We start from the raw sequence: 22,596 nt of genomic DNA, 5'->3' as shown, positions 1-22,596 counted from the left end.
TGTAACGAGGAAACTAGTGTTTGCTGCCTGTTTGCAACTTGTTCAGTTGCTATGGTTGGCTGAGGATAGCAATGCTGTTACCGTTTTGCTGTTCAGCTGCACTGTTCTGTATTAGCATTGCAACATACAGTGTCAACAAAGTGTGTTGTTACTACTTGCCTCAGCCCAGTTTTTTCTAACTGTCTGTATTAAATAATAATATTTATCTGTTGTCTGTATTAAATAAATATTTTCAAATTATTTCACTTTTACAGATTTTTTTCTTAGTTTGTATTAAATAATTTTCAAATGATTTTACTTTTGTTTTCCTCATAACCCATTAAAATCTTTACTTTATGTTTTTAACTTATGTCTCTACTTTTATATTATTTATTGGTCTGGGTTTGTAGGGGGCATGTATAAATTTATATATATAGTAATATAGAGAGAGATTTTGACAAACCTACCCCAACTCCTAGGGCTCCACAAAAAATAAAATAAATATATATACTGTATATATATATATATATATATATATATATATATATATATATATATATATTGCAGAGAAACGTAGCATACTGGTAATAGGAAATAGAAAAAATAAATGAATAACATCATATTAAATGAACAAAATACATAAAGGACAAAATCAAAAAACTAATTAAATACATAACATTCAAAATTATATTTGAATAATAGCAAAAAGACTGAATTATCAAGCAACAAGCTTAAGCCAGGGTAACCCTGATTGAACCATAACAGATGTTTGTAGCCTTCATAGATAGAAATGTTAAGAAATGATACACTGTTGAAAAGCCAGTATAAAAATGAAAAGTAAACTGACGTGGACAAGATGAATTATCAGGTGCAAAGAAGTTGGCTTCTACAATATTAAGCAATATACTGCATTTGATAGTAATAACTTTCAAAAAGTAATCTGTGCTTCCAAAGTAGAATTGGACAGTACAAGGCCAGGAAGGCCGTAAAGAATTTAGGTTGTTGTTTTGTAGCACCCCCACATAGAAGAGTCATGGCTCTCTGGTCAGCATGTGCGGTCATAGGTAAAAGAACCCGTACATGCCTTTCAATGTTGAAGTACACGAATGATTGACAGCAGCATTTTTGAAGGCGGGATGTCCGGTTGTACGTTCAGTTTCCGGGATCTAACCATTAATTTGCATAAATTGCACAGTTTTTGAAATCGGAAGAAAAGGACTTGCAAATTATAAAAACGGAACCGTAACTTCTTTGGCTATCAATAGAATCTGTAGTCATCAAATACCTGTCAAGATAGGTAAAGATCAACAAACGCCATCAGGGGCGATAAAGTCCCAGAAAATTTGGATCGCTTGTTACATCTTGCGGATCCTGGTTGAGGTCTTGTGAAGTTTCTTTATTATGGCGCAGTACTTTTGAACATTTTGTATTTAAAATAAGTTTAATTCATTGACCGGCTTCCAGAAATATTTCACCAAGTAAAGTAAGACTTTTGCACAGCTGGACTATTGAGTGAACCTCGTGGTGGGAGGAAAAGTCATTGTTGGTATTACCGATATCTTTATTTTTTTTTAAACAGGGCGGGGTGTTTAGTGGGCTGATATTGACTTGTTCTTGTATTCGTCGCCTTACATTTTAGGAAGGTATCGATTCACCCGCTATTATCTTTCAATCTCTATTCGATATCTTATTTCTTACCTAGATACTGTTTCTTCTGGCTTATTGAGCATTTTATTTAATTTCATATTTTGCTCTCTGTGCCCGTTTTCATTATTCTGTGTTAAAGATTCTTTCTAGTCTATATTTAATTTTCTTGAAAAATCTACAGTCTTAGAAAACTTGCTTTTTTCCATCCTTTCACTTTCTCGTATACGAAGTATTGGGAAAGTATTGGAATCCTCCAAAAATTCAATTTCGAGATTTTGATGAATCTTGACGTTTTGGACCTTCCTGAGTCCGAAAATACAATTTTTGGAATTATGTCTGTGTGTGTGTGTTTTTAAGTGTATGTATGTAACTTGAGTACGCTTTCACTTAGGTCAACCAAATTTTGCATGAAAGTATAAGGTACAAAACGTAGATTTCTATCAACTTTTGGGCTATTTCCGCTGACCGGCAGTGGTACGTTACTTGAACACGAACTCGATTTTTTTTTTAGTCATACAGCTGCACAGTCCGTTTTATTCAACTTTACTTTTATAATAGTCGTTCAATATATTATTAATTTGATTTGTTGTTGATGTTTCTTTAACGTACATAATATAAAAATGTAATCATTGTTATACAAATACCCATCCCCATATCTGAGTATACGAGAAAGTCTAGGGGAGGCCACTCCCTATTTTTATTTTATTTAATAAAAGCAATTACTGCATGAGCAACACATACAAACGTGAAAAGGCACCAACACAGCACAATAATTGCCATTTCCCTCTCATTGTTTACGACACACGGTTAAGTGCCTTCTGAATAAAAATAATAGTAATGAAGTAAAATTTCTCAAAAACGAGTGAATTACAGTAAAACAATTCAAACTGATTCCTGTGCACTTCAAGTCAATGCAACATTTTTAATTTCAAAGTAATTTCTGAGTACACTCATTAAACAAGACGATTGTTTAACAGAAGTTTTCATTTAAATTAACAGAGTAATTGAAACAAAAGCCTACATCCATTGCAACCCTCCGGAACCAGGACTGCTTCCTACCACTCCTTTAGGAAATTAGCTTCATGTTACAAAAGATGTCACAGAATTTTTTCTGCTAGTTCATACCCTAATATCACAGTTGATTATAACTTTAAAACTTATAAATGATGCATTGTTACTCAATACTGCACAGTTTTTGTTTTTTTTCAAGAAAAAAAAGGTGTTATGTTTATGCCATTGTACATTTTTTTTTAGTAAAACGGCACAAATTATGCTACATCCACGCTACACAATTTTCATTTAAAAACTAAGTTGTAAAATGAAAATGAGTTTTTTTCACACTGGAGTTTTCACATCGTTTACAAAAGAATTGCTGTCCATGCTGCGCATATGATAATAGTCCTTCGCCTACACTAAACATATGTACATCTGTGGCAAACTCTTTAAAGGGACTGTGTAGTGAAAGGTCCTGAGCCTCTGATCATAAAAATCAGATTTCCATGTACTTATGCACTTTTACAACTATTGACATAGGCAGGACTCTGATAGTGTGCTCACAGCATAGAAAAGGAAATCGCCCTATGTCATGTTAATATCACGCTTTTATATCCTGTTTCCATACATTTTATCCACAGTGCTGGAATATCTAGAAACACATCGGAAATGTCTTCAGTGCACAGGATGCATTTTTGGTCTTAATAGCATCCTGTGGAAGAATTTTAATAGGCCTTTAATAAACCATTGTTGATGCATTCGACAGAACAATAAAATTAAATAGTAATGGCAGAAAGAAAAACAGTGAAATAACTTTCCAAAATAAAAATAAACCTGTCCAAAACTGAGATTATGACAAACATGTATAACTTGAAGTAAAAATGATGTAGGTAAAATGAGAATTTAACTTGACTGCCCTAGGTTGACAAAATAAAATGAGGAAAAAAAAATAAAAGATTTTTATCTTGACAACCCCCAGTGGTAACAAAACAACGTTAATTAGTTATCAGTCCTGCCTTTGGGTTCAGATTCTTAAACAATGTCTGTTTTGTTCAATTGTGATTCTTTAGTCTATGTTAGTATTGTTATTTACTTGAGTCTCTGTGTATCTGTGTAGCCTGTTATGTAACTTGTATGTTGTTAGTGGTTTCCCAAGAGGTGAAACCACCTGCTCATCACTGCCAGGAACTGCTGTCAACCCTATAAAGGCGATGGTTTTCAATAGTTTCTAGCAGTTGGAGTCGGTGAGTGTTTATTGTGTACTTTGCTTGTGCTTATTATTTCTGGATTTTTTACCTTCTGCTCTATTTTTTTTGACATCACCATTGAATTCCCTTTTTGCTTCAGACAGTTTCTTTTGCTTTTTGTGCTCCACCGAACTTCATGCTTTATTTTATAAAGATTATATGTGATCCTGTGTGTTAATAGCGGGGTATGTTTCAAAAGGATTTCCCCCTCTAGTGGGCATTTTTGGAACTTTTCTGGACTTGAGTGCTTGGGAACCCTAGTGTCACAATACATTCGTTTTAAGAAATAGTAACACTGTTTATTGATAAACGCAAGGACTATATAAATATGATAACTGCTCATATATACAAGACAGATGAGACAGACTAACATGTAACACAGAAGGAGTTGGCTGTTTACTTGCTATTTAAAGTGAAAGCACACATCCCTGCCCAACTCCTTTCTTAATCCAATTTTTTGGCACCATCTGTTCAATTTTAAAGTATTTTGATTCCACTACAAAGTATGAATTAATCTTAAATCTCTTGAATCAATATTCAATAGTTGTAAACAGCTTATCATTATGATTAACAGGATCAAATACTTTCTTATCCATAAAGCACATATACATGTCATTACTATGGTGAAGATACCTTTCTGTTATTGTTCTCAAACTGAAGATGCATTCTCCAGTGCCTTTTCCTGTCATAAAGCCATTTTGAGATTCATTTAAATCTTTCTTTTTTTTTTTTAATATTACATCTGCTTCACTTAAGGATGGTCTTTAGAATAAGCAGTGTCTTTAAAGTATTCATCCCCTTGGAAATTTTCACTTTTTATTAGTATACTTTTTTAATTATATTTAGTCACAGTGGATTTAATTTGCTTTTTTGACACAAAAATAAGGGATCTCATTAGTATTAATTAATACTAATTGGTATTAGTATTAGTATGTCAGTATTTAGTATATGCACCTTTGCACCTAGCCTTGTGTGGCTAGAGTTCTACCAGTTTTGAACATCTGGACACTGCAGTTTTTACCCATTTTTTTTTTTGTAAAACTGCTCAAGCTGTGTCAGGTTGCGTTGACAGCCTCTTTCACTGGTAGTCATCTTGCATGAACAGTTTCTGTGGATGGCTTTCTGTAGGCAGATTTACAGTTGTACCATACTTTTTCCATTTCTTAAGGATTGGTTTAATTGTACACCAATGGATATCCAATGACTTGGATATTTTCTTTTATCCATCCCCTGAGTTGTGCTTTTCAATCACCTTTTGGAGTTGTTTGGGGTGTTCTTTTTGTCTTTATTGTGTAGTTTATGCTACAATACTAACTCACCACAAGTTGGGCCTCTCAGATATATGTGATTTTATATTAGAATCAATTAAAACCCCTTGACTACAGAAAGGTGATCTCCATTGAAAACATTTTGTGACTTCGAAAACAAATTGTTTGAACAAGTGGTGATTTAGGCATGCCATATTCAAGGAGGTAAATACTTGTGCAAACTATTATTTTGTGTGTTATATAATTAATTTGGACAACTTTGTTTTTCACTTTGATATAAAAGAATCTTTTCTGTTGGTCAGTGCCAAAAAAGCCAACTTCTGAATTATACTGTACATAAGTGTATCCTCCCTTCACATGTACTCCATACATCATACCACAAAGAGTGGTGGGACACTAGAACAAACTACTTGTAGTTGAAGCAGAAACCTTGACAACCTTTAAGAAAAATCTGCATGAGACACTGGGACAACATAGCTATTAGCTAAACAAACAGGCTTGATGGACTAAATGGTCTCCTTTTATTAGTCAAATTTCTTATGTTCTATAATCTATCATCCCATTAGCCTTCTTGATTTATTCTGTACATTATCATGATGTAGATAGGCATGTGCCCACTAAGACAGATTTTTCTCATAAGATGAACTTTTACATTTTTCAAATCCCCCATTGTGTATTGAAATCTAACTTTGCACTTCTTACATATAATACCTTATATTTAGTTAAGTTTCATTTGCTACAAATCTTTCAAAGGTTATATATTGTTCAGGTCCCTCACTAAAAATTCAGCTTATTGTACATTATCTGCCTTTTCATCTAATCTGCAGAGTTAGCCAACTTGTTGTTTATATTCTTATCTAGATTGTCTATTTGTATTAAAAGAAGCAGCAGCCCTATCACTGATCCTTGTGTAACACTACTTTTAACATTGCCTAATACTGAAAATGTTTCTTTCACTGTTGCTCTTTGTTTCCTTTGTTTGGACATTTTTTTACCCAACTACACACTTCCCACCTCTTTTTGTTTGCTTACTAACTGTTGGTGCAGTACCTTATCAAAAACCTTCTGAAAAGCCAAATAAGTACAAAATGTACTCACTAATTCTTTAAGTACATTAGGATTGATTTTATACTTTATAAATAAAAAGATTTAGGAACTCTGTCAGTCCCTGGATAAGCTCACACATACACAGGAGCTGATGCAGATTATGACCACAACTCTCTTCATGATGTTTTTCTCAATATTTTTTGTGGCCTCTATACCTATAATCTTACTGTCTAGGATGTAGCAGAGCAAAACAACCATTTCAGATGTTCAGACCATGGAAAACTTGTCCTTTATATGCCATTTACTGGGTGGAACTACAGGTATATTCTATTTACAAGCCATATGCATGTGAGCAGGTTCAGAAGCATGAGAAGGAGCATAGCTAAGACCAGGCATCTTGTGAGAAAAGGAATGAACTCAAAGAAACATAAAAGTTCTGTTACCTGGAGCTTTCTTTTATTTTTCAATGCCACTTTAACTTTCAAAAAGGTATTTAACTTTTGTTCATAAACAGTCCCTACTTGTGGCAGTTCTTCAGTTTCCATCAATATATTATCAACCAGATTCTGATTTCCTATACTTTAGGACACTGTCCTGATCTACGGTTTTAAATATTCCATAGTGCTTTTTTTGCCATGAATTATGCCCATTCTCATCCTTAACTGAGTTCATATTTCTGTTTGACAGTAGGTTTTGAAAAAACAAAATGGCAGAAGCACATCAAGCTGTAGCCTTCCAGTTCACTATCACCCCAGAAGGAATTGACTTTAGACTAAGCCATGAAGCACTGAGACAGGTCTACCTCTCTGGACTAAGGTCATGGAAGAAGAAGCTCACCCGAATAAAGGTAAGAAAAATAGATTTTTACTTAAATTTTCCTGCTGAGAAGGGTGTCCTTGAGACCTTGGAAGGAGCAGTAAGGAAACATTTATTGTGGTTATCCCCATTTTGTGTGGATTGTTCTGTTGGAAGTGGTTGCCTTACTAGATGATGGGGGTGCCTGCTGCCCTTTTACTGCTTCGTCATGATAGAGACTTCACGAGGGACCACAATGTCTTATTATTTTGATACTTCACGCCACCCATATAAATCCCCCATTCCTTCACTACTGTTAAGCTGTGATGCTGGAGTAAAATGAGGAACTTGAATCGTGAGTTTACATCCAGACCCACTCTCATTGCATCAGTGCACACTTTATGCTATCAAGAGTGAGGCGGTGTAGAGTGCAGAGAAGGGACATGAGAATGAAAGCCTTGAAAACATAAAGGCCATGTGGCTGCCAAAGGCCTTCACAAGCCAGACAAGGCCTCCTATGCCTGAATGGATTGGGCCTTACACCAGATAGGTTAAACTCTTAACCCCACAAGCCTGCTTCAGGCCTAAAACAGATGCAAGCCTCAAAATAACTTAAATGTCACAAGATATCCAAATGTCTTCCTAGAGAAGGAAAACCGTAAAACCTTGACTTAGAAAGACTGACTATGAAAATAATCTTTATAAAAAAAGATGTATTTGCGAAATAGATAGAATACCAAAAACAAATACAGATAAAACTCCAGAGGACAAACTGAGACATTTAAGGAGTTGCCTAAAAGGCACACAGTCCACAGTGAACAAGTCCCAAAAACATAGCCTGATAATCAGAATCCTTAGAGGAAGCAAATATAATCTGAAAAATCAAAAGCAAGAAACAATAATACTCTCAATTCACAATAACAATAACAATTGTTCACATTGAACTGTCTCTGTTGCCTGTATACAGCTGAAGTTGTCTTACAAACAGAGATTGACAAGTGGCCCCACCCTTTGGGGAATTCCAATTCTTAAGAGCATTGAGCATAATCGCATTTAAAGAGACAGTACACTAATAGCCACATATATATAATTAATAACATAAATGAAAAATAATAATTCAAGGTAAATAATATAACTTAATTTCCATACATGACATTACCTGGGAGGGCTGGTGCTTTGGGGTTATCCATTATTTGCTTTAGAACTGTTTTGATCTTTTTCTCTTGACATTTAACCTCCAGAAGCTTAAAAATACAGTTAAAATGAATACTAAAAATTAAAATAGTACTATATTTTGTACTGTTAAATTAGTGAATTCCAAGAACATTAGGATATTTTGTTTTAAGCAAATTCTTTAAAGATGTTCTTTTAACAGCATTTTTTTTAAATCTGTTTTGTCAGGCAATCACATTGTAAGTTTGTAACCACTGCAATTGTAATTTTTATTTTTGGTTCACTAGATGGTTAAAAAGCTTACTAATTAGTAATATTTGAATGGGTGAATCAAATTGACTTAAATTTCAAAAGCCACTAACTCCTGGTACTTTAATTGTTCAAATCTGTCCCTTCTTTTTTATACCACTTTCTTTTATGAAATCAAGTTTGTCAGTTTTACATTAATACATTATTTCAGAACTCCTGTAAACAATCTTTGTTGTGCTGTTTTCAAGGTGTCTTATATGAGTGATGAAATTTTATTGTTACTTATGCCTGGATACAAGTCCAGAATTAGACAATTAATGGACTGACCTTGAATGTAGTGAATTAATCGTAGCTAAGAGACTGCATTGCATCTGCAAACATAAGTTTCAAAGTTATGACATGTGTGCTTTCATTATATTTTTGTCATTTTGACCTAGCAGTTGTGAATACTTATGTACATGTGATTTCTCAGTTTTTTTATTTTTAATAAATTTGCAAAAACCTCAAGTAAACTTTTTTCACATTGTCATCATGGGGTGTTGTATGTAGAATTCTGAGGAAAAAAATGAATTTAATCCATTTTGGAATAAGGCTGTAACATAACAAAATGTGGAAAAAGTGATGCGCTGTGAATACTTTCCGGATGCACTGTAGGTTGTTAAAAGTAGATACTCCATATTTAACATCAGAGCATACAGTTTTTTTAGTTTTTTGAAAGAAGAAATACATTTGAGTAATTTTGTTTCTTGCCAGAAGTAGACATGTAACAAAATTGCATAGATGGATAAATAGATGGAACTTCCATTGCATAACAGGTTATGTCATTTTTATTTATTTTTTTGTCCCTATATCAGAATACTGTCATCACTGGAGTGTATCCTGCAAGTCCTTCCAGCTGGTTGTTTGTGGTAGTAGCAATTTTAGCTACTTTATACACCCGTAGTGACCCCTCCATGGGTCTCATTAACAAAATTCAGGAGCATCTTCCTGTCAGGTAACTAAAATTCAATTTTCCATAGTAGTGCCCTTCACACATTTTAGATCTTCTATAATATATTACCTTCTAACATCTTTATTTCCTTTTTTAGTGGATATCTCTCACACCAATCCCAAACTTTACTTAGTGCTTTGCTTTTTGCTACTCTACTGTGGCTAGCCGTCATCTTGACAATGCGTTATATTTTAAAACAACTCCTGTCATACCATCGCTGGATGTTCGAACTACATGGGCATATGTCCAATAAAACCAAAGTCTGGTTGGTGAGTATTTTGTGTTAGTAAAATATCCTTCTGTTGTCTGTTGTGATGAACATACGGTAATGTAGCAAAGCAGTGTATATATTACATTCAAATGTACCAGTGTAATTGTCCATTTTTAAATAGTTGGTGAATTGTGAGAAAGCTAAAGTGAATATAGGAAACAATTAATATGAAGTTTTTAAAATTAGACTTCTAAATGACAAAGATTTGTACTTTCTTGATGCTAATATCAGATTTTGAGTTTGCTACACCATGGAATTTTAAAAGGTCATGCTGCTAATTTCTCATATAGCATGATATTATGTGAAGATGAGTGGTTGCATAGCTCCAACAATTTGTCTGTTTGTCTTTGAGCTCTCAACAATAATATGGTGTTTTGAAGCATTTTAGGATAATACTGACATGTCTTCTCTTTTGCATTTGTTTTTTGAACAGGCATTAGTACGTATATTCTCTGGAAGAAAACCTCTACTTTACAGCTATCAGGCTTCTCTGCCCCACCTGCCTGTACCTGCAATCAAAGATACCATGAGACGAGTCAGTATCTGTTAAATGTACATTTACATCTTTGTTTATGTGATGTTGCTGCTTGGTGCCTTCTGCCTCTCCTAAACTCTTTAGCATACAGATATTCAAGTATAATATTTTGTAAACTAATGTCTTTTATAGAGTACCTCTTACTAGAAGGATCTATTTCTTAGTTAGTTACTATTCCTCCTCATTCTTTGCTTTTAGTAACCTTATAAATGTTCATTGTTTATGGTTTTGTATGGACCATAGATGTTATATCTATTTTTGTTTTTCAAATACTTCTCTTTTTGCCAAAATATGTAAAACCTAGTTGGCCCCTAGGCTAATTCTGCCCAGTAAACTTGGTACACAATTGAAATGTGTTTCATGGGGCAAAAGAGTGGCACAAAATACTTCCAGGATTCAGTAAGAGCCTTGGTAAATTACATTTTTTATTTGTGTGAAGAAAATTTAACATAAACAAAATTCTTAGACACATATAAACACTGTGAAGCTAATTTTGGAGTATCCCTGTTCCCTATTGCCTGTCTTTCCAATGGGGAGAATTGTCTTCTGAGATCCACTTAAAATTTTTATTTTTGGTTGGCTCTCATGCAGTCATTAATACTATTTTCCCATTCTTCTAACTCTATTCTAACTCTATAACTCTTTTTATTTTAGTACACTACCTATGCAGTTACATAATTATCACTTGCTTTTAAAATTACTTAACATTATGTTAATTCCAGACATTTAACACTCCATAAAGTGGTTATTCATACTTTTAGGCAGGGGGCATTTTCTGGGCGTTCATTTTTGGCTAGGGTCATCTAGTACTGACCTCAGAACACACTCTTAAGACTCCAACTAAAACTATTCTGCTAAATTCCTTTTCTTGTCCAGTTGTACAAAATTTTGAGCATTTTCCTTATAAATGTGACTAACCCTGTAAAAATGTAAAATCCCTGAAAATAGCAAATCACGTCTTTGATATTGTATACTTGCTACTTCTAGTCATAGTTTTAACATTTAAGTAGTAGGAATTATTTATTTTTTCCCAAGTTTATAATATTTGTATATTTAACCAAATAAACAAAGTGAAACAATAGGTGGTTAGATGGATAGATACATGGAATATTTTTGTACCATGTTCCTGTCAACTTCCATTTTTCCTTCCACAGTCCAGGCACATACTGTTTGGTTGATTCATCAATGTAAATTAATTTAGATACGTGCTTAAGTTTGTCCAGCAGCCATATCCTACCTCTCAACTGTTGCAGCCAGCATATGCTTCTTGTTAACTGAAGTAGTTATAAGGATAAATTAGTAATAAAAAGTGGTTGGATTGATGAATGGCTGTAGGATTAAACAATAGGTTATGTTAATTGTTATGTAGGATAGTATTGTTAAAAATGCCAGATTTTACATTACTCCTTATGTTTGTAGTTTTTAGAGTCTGTACATCCCTTACTTGATGATGAGCAGTTCACACGCATGTCCGCTCTTGCTTCAGATTTTGAGAACAATCTTGGACCTAAGTTACAGTGGTACCTTAAACTGAAGGCATTATGGGCTTCAAATTATGTAAGTTTGCATTATTATTCTATGCCTGCTTAGCTTTCTTATCAGGTTTGCATTCTTACCTCATGCCAGTCTTTCTCCTTCTTTACAGGTTAGTGACTGGTGGGAGGAATACATCTATCTTCGTGGTCGTAGTCCCATCATGGTTAACAGCAACTATTATGGAATGGTAAATTTATTCTTCTTGTTGTGATGTTTGATTTGTCTTTGCGCATTGTATGCTTATTTGTCTTCATGGAAGATTGTTGGTACCGCTCTGTACTCTTTTTCTTAGACAAGTTTACATACGTCTAAATAACCCAGTTATTCGCAGAAACCTGTTTTCTAAAAAAACATTTTCCAGTTAGAGAAGTCAGGTGTTTGGCCTCTTGAGAAACCTGGTTAATAGAGGTAGATTTCTCTGAGAATAACACAGTTACATGGCCCTGTAAACTCTTAACCAGATTACTTTTATGGATGTTGTAGTATGCACTTGTCCATTGCAATCTGTCAGCCTGCACATCAATTTGCTTAGCACACACTTTCAGCAGCCATAGGTAGAAGTGTCCACAAAATACATTTTGGAGGAAGAAGTTTGGGTGATCGCATTGTTTCTTCTTCTAGCTGAAATAATCTGTCTCAGTATTTCATAAATCACTAAAGTTATGTTGAGGAGCTGAACGTGCAGTTCTAAACACAACATAATCTCGAGAGTTGTAGGGTACCATTTTAAAAGTAAAATGTGTTACGTAAACAGATTACTTTTTATGGTAATGAACCTAACACGGCACTTGCATTATTGAAGTAAAAATACATGCGTTATTATTATTCCAGCAGCGCTGGATGTTGGGCATGAAACACATGTACTGTCCATTGCAGGGCTCATTTGCACACCCAGGCAAAAAGGATTGTGCTGTGTGCAGTTCAGTAACAGAAATCTTTTATAAACCTATTTATAAAACACAAAAAAGTACCAGAGGCATAATGCTTATTTTCACATTCATGGTAGCTGATGTGCGTTTTTTTTTTTGTCCAGTTTAATGATATCGGAATGTTTTGATAAAAGGAACTCTAGAGGATCACTATCGCATGTAAATGCAGATTTTTAAGACACCAGGTTTCTGCCTTAACCAGGTTTTTCACCTTAACTCAGTTATGTGAGTGCATGAAAATTCACTGCTTTTCTGTTTTATTTTCTGTATCTAATAGCTTTTCCTTTTCTGTCTTTCTTTGGTAATGTTTTGTTACAGAAAGACATTGAATTTGGCTTCTTCCACTTATCACACTGGATTTTTTATTATTTTGTTCTGAACATGCTAGATTATACATTTGTGTTGATCTATGCATGTGCTATATGATCCAGCTTAGATGCCTGACAGTTTTTATCTAACTATCATACTCTCTGCTTATCTTTTTACACCTTTTTACAGGACTTCCTGTATGTAACACCCACTCCCATCCAAGCTGCCCGTGCTGGCAATGCTATACATGCTATGATGCTGTATCGCAGAAAATTGAACCGGGAAGAAATTAAGCCTGTAAGCAGTCATTGTAATGGTCTGTTGTGAGTTGCTACAGAATTTATTTACAATTGGTTTTATACGTGTTAAGAATATGTTGTGGAATCATCATCCGATCTTGCTTACTCTGATAGAAGTGGTCGCACAGTTCTAATTTTTAGATTTTATTTGCAACTTTTTTTTACCTTTAATGGGTGATGTGTTTATTGTGATAGCCAGGGTTTTTAGTAACTTATTTAAATTACTGTAGTGTTAAGCAGTTTAAGCTTATTTAGAGTGTCTCCTTAAGTATCAGAAAGTGAAATTAAAAAATGTAGCTACATAGAAGTTTAATGCCTTGTTTCCACTCCTACCATGGCAAAGCCTAGTTCATTAAATCAGTGGTTCTTGAATTTTTTCTTAATGTTACTTTGTATTTGGTATGAAAATTATATTTAAAAAATGCTGTGCAATTTTGGTGGTTTACTCTGATAATATCCATTGTTCTTATTTAACACTAGAATTACCAGAGCCTACGAAAAAACTTGTAATTCCGTCCCACCTTAAATTGCTTCTTAAATCCCTTCACACCTCTCTGCCAGCGTCATTTGTCTTCTAAATGCCACGAAAAAGTGCACGCAGACACTTCATTTCGCAAACAAAACAAGTGCACTTTTATTCAAGACTACCTGTATAACCGAAGAAAAAAGAAAGCAAGTTACATTAGGCGATTGATACGACAGCTTGCATGGTGCAATGCTAAGAAGTGCTGATTTTCATTCCGTGCTATATAAAATCATCACATTCAAATATTAACAGTTCCCACACACCCAAGGACCGTCCTTCCTACATTTACAACACGTGTACTTGTTGCAGTGTACACACCTCTCTGTGCTATGGTTCCTATTACACTGAATGAGCACCTGACACTGTACTTTCTTCCCTGGGGGAAGGTCCCGCATCAGAGAATTTGCAGTTCCTGCATAAATTTACACCCAATCTGACGCTGTTTGTTTTCAAGTAATATTGCATTAGTGCGATGATATTTTCACATGTATTGTCTCTTTCTTTCAGGTGTGTAATAGAAACCACAGCATAGAGAGAAGTGTGTACATTGCTTCTTACAGGAAAAGGCGATGGAAAAAGTGCACTTGAATAAAAGTTCACTTTTGTTATACTTTTACACCAGTATATGTTCCTGTATTTGAACGACACGGGCAGATGGGTAGTGTCTGATTATTGCATATAGCGCAGAAGTTACTGCTCTTTACCATTCTTTCCTCTGCATGTCCTGGAGTACAAATGAAACAGCATACAGCAACATGCGGGGACTGGCAGGAACACTCAATAATACTGAATAAAAAGAAAAGCAAGTGACGGTGAGATACGAAGAAGGCAGCTTCGCCAGCGTTTGTGTGCCAGGACCCGGTTGGGGCGGGGGTTTGGGGCGTTAGTATGCATCGTGGTACACTGCAGAGCTATAGCGCGTCTTTAGTGAGAACAGCCGTGTCAGATGGGGTTGTATGGATTGATTCTGAACGCGACTGAGAGAATGAAAAGTGAATTAAAAAAAAAAGCTAACCTTCACAAGGATCATAAATTGCACTGGCTGTTACAGACTGAAATCAAATGTATGCTTTTATTCTAAAATAGTAAGACTAAGAGCAGTATACTTCTCAAAACGAAGTGGCGCAGGATCGAACTCGTGACCTTTTCATTCCCAAGCGGGAACTAATTCTATTGAACCACGGAGGCAGTTACAATAAACAGCTGTCAATGTCGCAATTTAAGGCGGCTTTTTGTTTCTGCAGTTATATTTTTGAATAAAAGTGCAATTGTTGTGTTATTCTTGTGAAAATGTTTCTTTGATATTTGGACTTCAGGCTTCATACATTATATAGTTTATGCCTACATTTTGTCATCTACTACTAGAATATAAAAAACGTTTCTGTTTTAACAATGTGTTTACACAGATTACTGTGAAACGGAACAGACATGAAATGCGTGTGTTTCAAATAACGATCTATTATTTCCACTCTAAAACTCCACTTCACTTCCAGATACTCAATCAAGGCATGAGCTGAGAGAAGTTCGTGCACGTTCTAAGTTGGTGGGGGGATGGAATAGCCGGCTGCTCCTAGCTTCTCTTTATCAGCACATTTAGAAGACAAAGGACGCTGGCGGAGAGGTGTGAAGGGATTTAAGAAGCAATTTAAGGTGGGACGGAATTACGAGTTTTTTCGTAGGCTCTGGTAATTCTAGTGTTAAATAAAACCTTTTTTCAAGATAAGCAATTAGTTTTATGGTACTCTCTGACATTACAAGTTGAAGATGCTTGGAAATTAACAGTAGTATATCAAATGTTATGTTATTTCTAGCACACATACTTAATTTTGCTCAAGTCATGTGTGAGACATAACTATTAGAATATACTCATAGTATTATGGAAATAGCCAAAAAATTTTTGCCGTTTTTTTAAGTTACACAAACACACCTTTCATCACAGTCCAGAGTCACTGCATTACATTTAGCAAGGGTTTTTTGAACCGTCATAAACACCTTCCCATTGTCAAGACATAGTGTAACCTATGGGGGACATACCTGCACCCCAAACACCCAGACACAACCAAACCACACAGTCACGGGTTCAAGGAACGGAGTTTTTAATTTAAACAATACCTTCTACAGGTGTCTGTCACTTTACAAATTAGTCCAATTTCAGTCCTGTTTTGTTTCTTTCCTTTCATTTCCTTTTCTTTTCCATCTCCCTTCTCCTCCAAGCAGGCCATGTCCACTTCCTCCTGACTCTGACTCCTTGATGTAGAGGAACAAGCTTCTTTTATGCTGGACCCAGGAGTACTTCCAGTGCCACAACACTGCATGACAGAAGTACCTCCAGGCCAAGTCCCTCAATAGGGTTGCCACTCAAGGCTACAGCTCCCAGTATGTTCTGCAAGTGTACAAATGGTAGTTCCACCAGAGGGATGCTGCCACCCCATGTTTAGGGGGAATAAATGGTCCCAGTAAACAGGTTTCCTCTGTCCTTGTGTTATGGCCTCGGCCAGGCAGAATGTGTGTCTTTCCACTAACCAACGTGGTCGTGATGCCCGTCTTTCCATGTCCTTCCCTTATCCAGTCAGGAACACCTGACAAGGAACCATCCCCCATGGCAATTGGGCTAGTTAACCCATGTCTTCTATGACAATAGATAGTAAACTGATTTAATTATAATGTTCTACTGTGGACGATGATTTAATTATAATTTTCTATTCTGGACAATGTTAGGAATAACAATGACATTAATATGTGTCGCTGCAACCATTTCATAGTAAGAAAGCATTCAGAAAACAGGTGGATGGATAAATGGAAGGAGGATTTCCTTACATCGAGGCTATGTTTATCTAGCAGCCATTGCTAACATAGCAACTTGTCAGTTTTCTCAGTTAGAGGTCATACATTACTTATTAAAACTTAAACATAAAAATGATCGCAATTTATTATTGTTAAGCTCCTTCCAGTTACATTACATTTTGTGAACTCTGTTTCCCAGGTCCTCCCTGCCCGTGAGTGAATATCATTTCTTTCTCTCTAATAAATAAAACGACTTTTTCAAATGTTTGTCCATGCTTTTTCTTCTTCGCTTAGTCGTTGACGTGTCATCTAGAACGTATAAAATTATTGTCCTGATTACATTTATAAGAGCTGAGAGCACAGGAACTGTGTCTTACAAAAGCCTTCACACGACTGAGGTTAGACGACCGTGGTCTTGTTTGAAAATAGTTGTAAGTAGGGCGTGACTTGAAAGAATCTAATTGCAAAAGTCACAGTCTCATGGGACTTGCTCCAAAGGTTGTAAGCATGGTGTACCTTGAAAGAATCTCATGTTAAAAGTCTCTGTCTCACAGGACTTCATACCGCACCAGTGTTTTTGGAATCTTCTAATTCTTGTTGGCAACACGAATTAGACGATCTACAAGTCTCCAACTTAAAGTTTAAATCCAAACAATATATTCAATCTCTTTTCGCTGTTCCGTTATTTCACTGAGTAATAATTTCCTTTTGCTGGCGCTAATGCAATCTTTACTATCATTTTTGGAGACTTTTGAATTTTTGTACTTCCATTATCTCTAACCTGCTCTGCATGTGTACCGCGCCAACGTTTTTCAACCTCTTAAAGATTTTCTACTTTGTCATTTACTCTTTATCTTTTATTTCCAGCTTCGAGCGTGGTTAAATTTCTTGGCACAAAGACTCGTCTCGCGGGACGTGTAAGTGTGTCTCCGAGAAAATCACGTCTCGTCTCCTTCCAAGATTTATTTTAATAATAGAGAGATTACTACTTGATAAAAAAATTGGTTCCAGATAAAAGCAAAATGTCTAGACACATTAATACAATACATACTATCTGAATATATTTAACACTTTTGTAAGTATCACATTATAATTTAATGGGGTTTGCATTCTTTAATGAAGATGACCATTATTCTTAAATCAGACAGAATAATAAATCATGTAGTGAGAGGGTATTTTAGAAGCTATTTGGAACCGATTCCATCAAGCAGTGAAAGCTCATCAGCATTAGTCAAGAATACTTACTTGATTTTGGGAAATGTTAATGTACCTCACACCTTTTGCTCATTCTTATTGATCATATATGACATTCTGAACCTAATGTCACATTTCACTGAAATGCTGATTCTGCTAATATAACTATATGTCCAGCTTTCATTTTGTTGTTAGACTGACAACATTTCAGTATATTTGTGGTTTGAAGTACAATCTGGAGATGTCAGATGTTGGGTAGTATTATCTAATCCACGCAGACATAAGGTAATCGTGAAATATTAGCTGTCGATCTGTTCAAGAATTGCATGATGCTTCATGCTTTTACAATTGTGCTTAGTATGCGTTCAAGTGCATTAGTGGTAATGTAGCATTGCAGTAATAAGAACTTTAAGCTGCTCATCTTTCAGCAGCTATTCCCGAAACAAGTGGACTTTGCTTTTTATAATTTGATGTACATTCACTCACATTTTTGTCACACATACATATCTGCTTGGAAAACCTGCATCTTGAATTGCACTTAAATATGGTATGATTTCAATGCTAGACTAATGTTCTGCTTCTCTTTGTAACTATGCTAAAATATTGTCATTCTCATTTCAGTTTCACCATGGATTTTAGTACAGTATCAACACACACACCGCTGTGATATATTGGAGTATCCGTGTTTATTGACATTCTTTGGCATGGTGGCTAGATGTGGAATCACATTGGCATTAAGTCTATCTGTGGTCAGCATTTGAATGTGGTACAGAATAAATTAAGCGTTTTTACTAAGATTAACTTGGGTTTAGTGAGGGTAAGCAGTATAAAATAATTTTATATCTTAACATGATTGTGAGGTATGTATGGTCTTGCAAGGTGGAGCTCTTGCAAATGTTCCCAGCCAATATAATTCATTTTTGTCTCTGTGTTGTCTTTCTTTGGTCCCATTTTCCTTTTGTTTTGTCTCTCTCCATCTGTTCCCCCCATAATTACTTAATTTCTATCTGTATCTTTTCCCCATGCTTCATACTCCAATTCCCTTCTTTTTCTATTTTCCTCAACTTTCTCTGCTCTGTATCTCAGAGCCGAATCCCAGGCACTATCATTCCGCTTTGTTCTGCGCAGTGGGAGAGATTGTTTAACACTTGCCGGATCCCTGGAGAGGAGACAGGTAAGGAGCAGAGTAAAGGGTGTGGACTGGAAAGGAGTAAGGGGTGAAGATGGTCTAGACACAAGTGAAATGCATTTTTATTCCTCTTCCATTTAGAGACCCAGAACTGACTTCATTGTAAGATGCAGATGGTGCACCTGTGTCTTAGTCCTCCTGTCACGTTCCTTTCTCCCTACCCTTCCATTATTATTTTTTTAATGTGATTTGGGTGTCCATGGGATACTCCACTCCACTCACCAGCTTTGGTGGTGCTGTTTTCAACACATTTGTCTTGTATTCAACATATCTCTGCAGGGAATGAATGTTTAGGCATTCTTCTCTCTTTAATTCACCAATTCTCCCTCTCACCTTTCTTCTCTCTAATTGTATACCTGGCTCCTCAGGTAAAATGGGATCTTTGGCTTATGATTACTGTTATTGAATTTTTTTTCTTATACTGAAAATGGTTGAAAACCGGACAAAAATTGTAAGTTCTATAATTTATGAATCGCCCAGAACTGTTATGGTGAGTGAAATGAAACTAATTTAAATACATTTATAGCTATGTTGAAATACTGAAATAAAAAAAAATGCAAGTTATTCTCAGTGGTGTAAATGATCTAACTGTAATCATCATTGCTGATTTCAGTATAACTAAACAGCTGGAATAATTAAGGTTCTTAAATCTCAACTTTATAACAAATCTCTGCCCTTTTTGCTTAAGGGTGTTGGTCAAATATTTGTTGATCCCTTTGTTCTTTTTCAATTTCTTTCTATTTCTCACCTACCTTTTCTTTTTCTCTCTGTTTTCTCTCCCTTCCTTTCTGTCTAGTTGCTGGTACAAGACTGTGTGCCCATGTGTTCTGATCAATATGAAAGAATGTTCAATACTACTCGTATCCCTGGGGAAAATTCAGGTACATTAGTTCTTGATTACCGTATATTTTCCTTCTGCAACATAGTAGCTGTGTCGTCTGTAAAAAAAATAAAATAAAATTATATGGTCGTGGAAGGAGAAGGCTGGTCAAATATGTAGAGTTAGGTTTAAATGGAAGGCAACTTTTCGTCAATGCTTTGCTAGAAAATCAAAGAATAATGTTTTCATTACCTCTGTAAAGTACTATAGTATTTTAGCAAACACCTTAATTTTAGTAGTACTTCAAATAAATTTTCGAGTGTTTTGGTTTTAGAGTAGTCAACCTTACTGAAAGCTTGTCATTCTCTCAGTATATATAACCTCTGACATCTTAGTCGTCTGACATTTGTCCATATATACAGTCTGAAATCCCCTTAATTCAACTCACCATCACTTAGGTCTGGAGCAACTGTGGATCAGGTACTAGTACATTGCAGGGCACAAACATGCGTGTACACAGCCATGGTCACTCACAATGGGGCCAGTTTAAAGTAGCCCAACATGCAAGTGCTTGGGGATTTGGGAGAGAAAGACAATTACCCGCATGAAAACCAATGCAAATATTAAAAGAGGGTGCAAATTTCACATATACACTGGCTGGTTATGGATTTCAAATTCAGGACACAGGATCTGTGAGGCAGAATTGGCCTCTATCCCTAGGCATCACAGTTGAAATTTTTAATAAGGTTAGATAATGAACATGGTATGCAGTACGCTGTCTAGAAATGTTGGAAGTACGTAGAGCATTATGTTAACGTTATTTTGCTGCTTATAGGGTAATACAGTGTAACTACTACAAATATCTACTCATTTTACAAATTATTGCTTATCTGTATTACACAAGCAATCAAGGAGCCTGCAGCATACTGAACTTTACCTAAAACAGTTTAATTCTAACAACAACTATTTAATTAACTAGGGTTGTCAAAAGAACCAATACTTCGGTACCAAATTGATGCCAAAATGCTGAAAGCCTAACGGTACAGTACTAGCTTTTTAACAGTATCGGTCCCAAAATGAAACTGGGTACCAGTGACTACAAGTAGGCATATTACTTTGGCAGGCACTGTAATACAGTACATGATAAAAGCATGACTAAAAACTTTATATGAAAATGGCTTATAGTGCTACAGCACAGGATTAACTTATCTCAAAAAGAAAATCAGCAGAAGTCATGTCTGAAAATCCTTTTGTGTTCAAAGTAGGATAGTTTCAGAGAGTGATTGCCGGAATCATCCTTATTAAAAATAAAGGCAAAACACCCGTTATGGAGTTAGCTCAGATGTTTTGACGGATAAAGCATGTGTCTTTAATATTGTGACATGTATTTTGTTAACAGAATTGGATTGCAGTTTTAGTATTATAGGCAAATCTACAAACTTTCTATTGTCATTTGGTTTTTGAAGGCAAACTAATGTTCATTAGTATAGTGAAAGTACATGCAATATTGAACCTTCTGGTGGGGTGGGCATAGTGTAGGGAGTCGCAGGGGTTTTCAACATAAAGTAAAAAAAAAAAATCTCCTGTAAAAGTATTTAATTATCTAGTGAAATAAGATTGCAGAAAGAAAATAATATATCCGTGTGATATATGTGTTTATTTTTCGGCAACCATTTTCTCAAAACTGGGATATCCATTGTTTGAATGATTAAATAATGATTAAATCATTTTCAATTTCTGTATTTTGTTTTAATTGCAGCTGTAGACTAAAAATGTAGTTTGCATATATATATAAACTTGCAAATGGTATGAAAATTTTAAAGCTTTTGTTGAAAGTGCAGTATTTCTTTTTTTTTTTAGTTCCATCTTTGAAAATACAGGTGTTACAACTATTGTAGCATCTGTAGCTTTTTCCTATGTAATTTGTTCAGTGCATTAGAATTTGAAAGTGCAGTTCATCAAAAGAGAATTTTCTTTATGTAAATCCATTGGCTCTGTCCCTGGCTGTTCTTATATTAACAGCACTGCCTTGTAAACTTTTATTCCAAGTATTTAGATGTTCAAAAATATCTGCAAGGTAAGCTAATTTAAGAAGCCAAATGGATTGCAAAATAACTTTGCATATTCCAATTTTTGCAGGTACATCAAAAGTTCTGCTTTAATCTGAAAAACTCTTTTTAATACATTTCCTCTCGATAGCCATCTTACACCTGTGTGGTAAAGACAATTTTTGTATAATATTTTTTTAAACATTTTATTGAATTTATTAAAAGCAAATAACATTCCATACAATCAAGTCAAATTTTACAAAACTAAGTTCAAATCAAATCAGCCCCAACCCATGAGAAAGAGAGCTGCTAGGCCAACAGAGTAAAACTTTAATAGGAAAAATAAGTAAATAAATACATAAATAAATAAAGGAAGAGAATCCACTTCCTCAATTTAAATTCTTAATCTTAAATGTTACTGATTAGATCCTGCCATGTTTTAAAAAAGTTTTGCACAGATCCTCTAAGTGAGAATTTGATTTTTTTTCCAAATTTCAAATTATATAACATCAGTTACCCGCTGATGTAAAAGAGGTAGGTTAAGGTTCTTCCAAGATAAGGCAAGATAAGTCTACATGCCAATTTATGAAGTAAAAGGCAGTTACAGTTTGTTTGTCCTTCTCCACCTTAAGCCCATCTGGAAGTACACCAAACACAGCTGTTAGTGGATTAGGATAGATTGTGACACCAAGGTTGTCTGAAAGGCATTTAAAGATTTAGGTCCCAAATAATGTTAATTTGGTGCACGCCCAAAACATATGGTGCAA

General features: G+C 35.1%; 1 protein-coding gene across 13 annotated transcripts in view; it reads left to right on the top strand.

Moving 5' to 3' along the window:
* Positions 1-22,596, top strand: part of LOC120541974 (carnitine O-palmitoyltransferase 1, liver isoform-like) — a 111,252-nt gene that overhangs the window by 33,660 nt on the left and 54,996 nt on the right. For 4 of the 13 annotated variants that reach the window (XM_039774005.1, XM_039774007.1, XM_039774014.1 and 1 more), the window contains 9 exons: positions 6,869-7,028; positions 9,253-9,392; positions 9,487-9,658; positions 10,094-10,195; positions 11,615-11,752; positions 11,841-11,918; positions 13,159-13,292; positions 18,859-18,946; positions 19,758-19,842. In XM_039774005.1, coding sequence (XP_039629939.1) covers positions 6,888-7,028; positions 9,253-9,392; positions 9,487-9,658; positions 10,094-10,195; positions 11,615-11,752; positions 11,841-11,918; positions 13,159-13,292; positions 18,859-18,946; positions 19,758-19,842 — 1,078 coding nt within the window. In that variant the 5' untranslated portion in view covers positions 6,869-6,887. The other 9 variants (XM_039774011.1, XM_039774006.1, XM_039774010.1 and 6 more) reach the window with 8 other exon arrangements.

The sequence above is a fragment of the Polypterus senegalus genome, chromosome 13 (genome assembly GCF_016835505.1).
Source record: "Polypterus senegalus isolate Bchr_013 chromosome 13, ASM1683550v1, whole genome shotgun sequence".
In the NCBI taxonomy this organism is placed as follows: Eukaryota; Metazoa; Chordata; class Cladistia; order Polypteriformes; family Polypteridae; genus Polypterus; species Polypterus senegalus.
The sequence above is the reverse complement of the archived record's forward strand: the minus strand, read 5'-3'. Positions and strand labels throughout refer to the sequence as shown.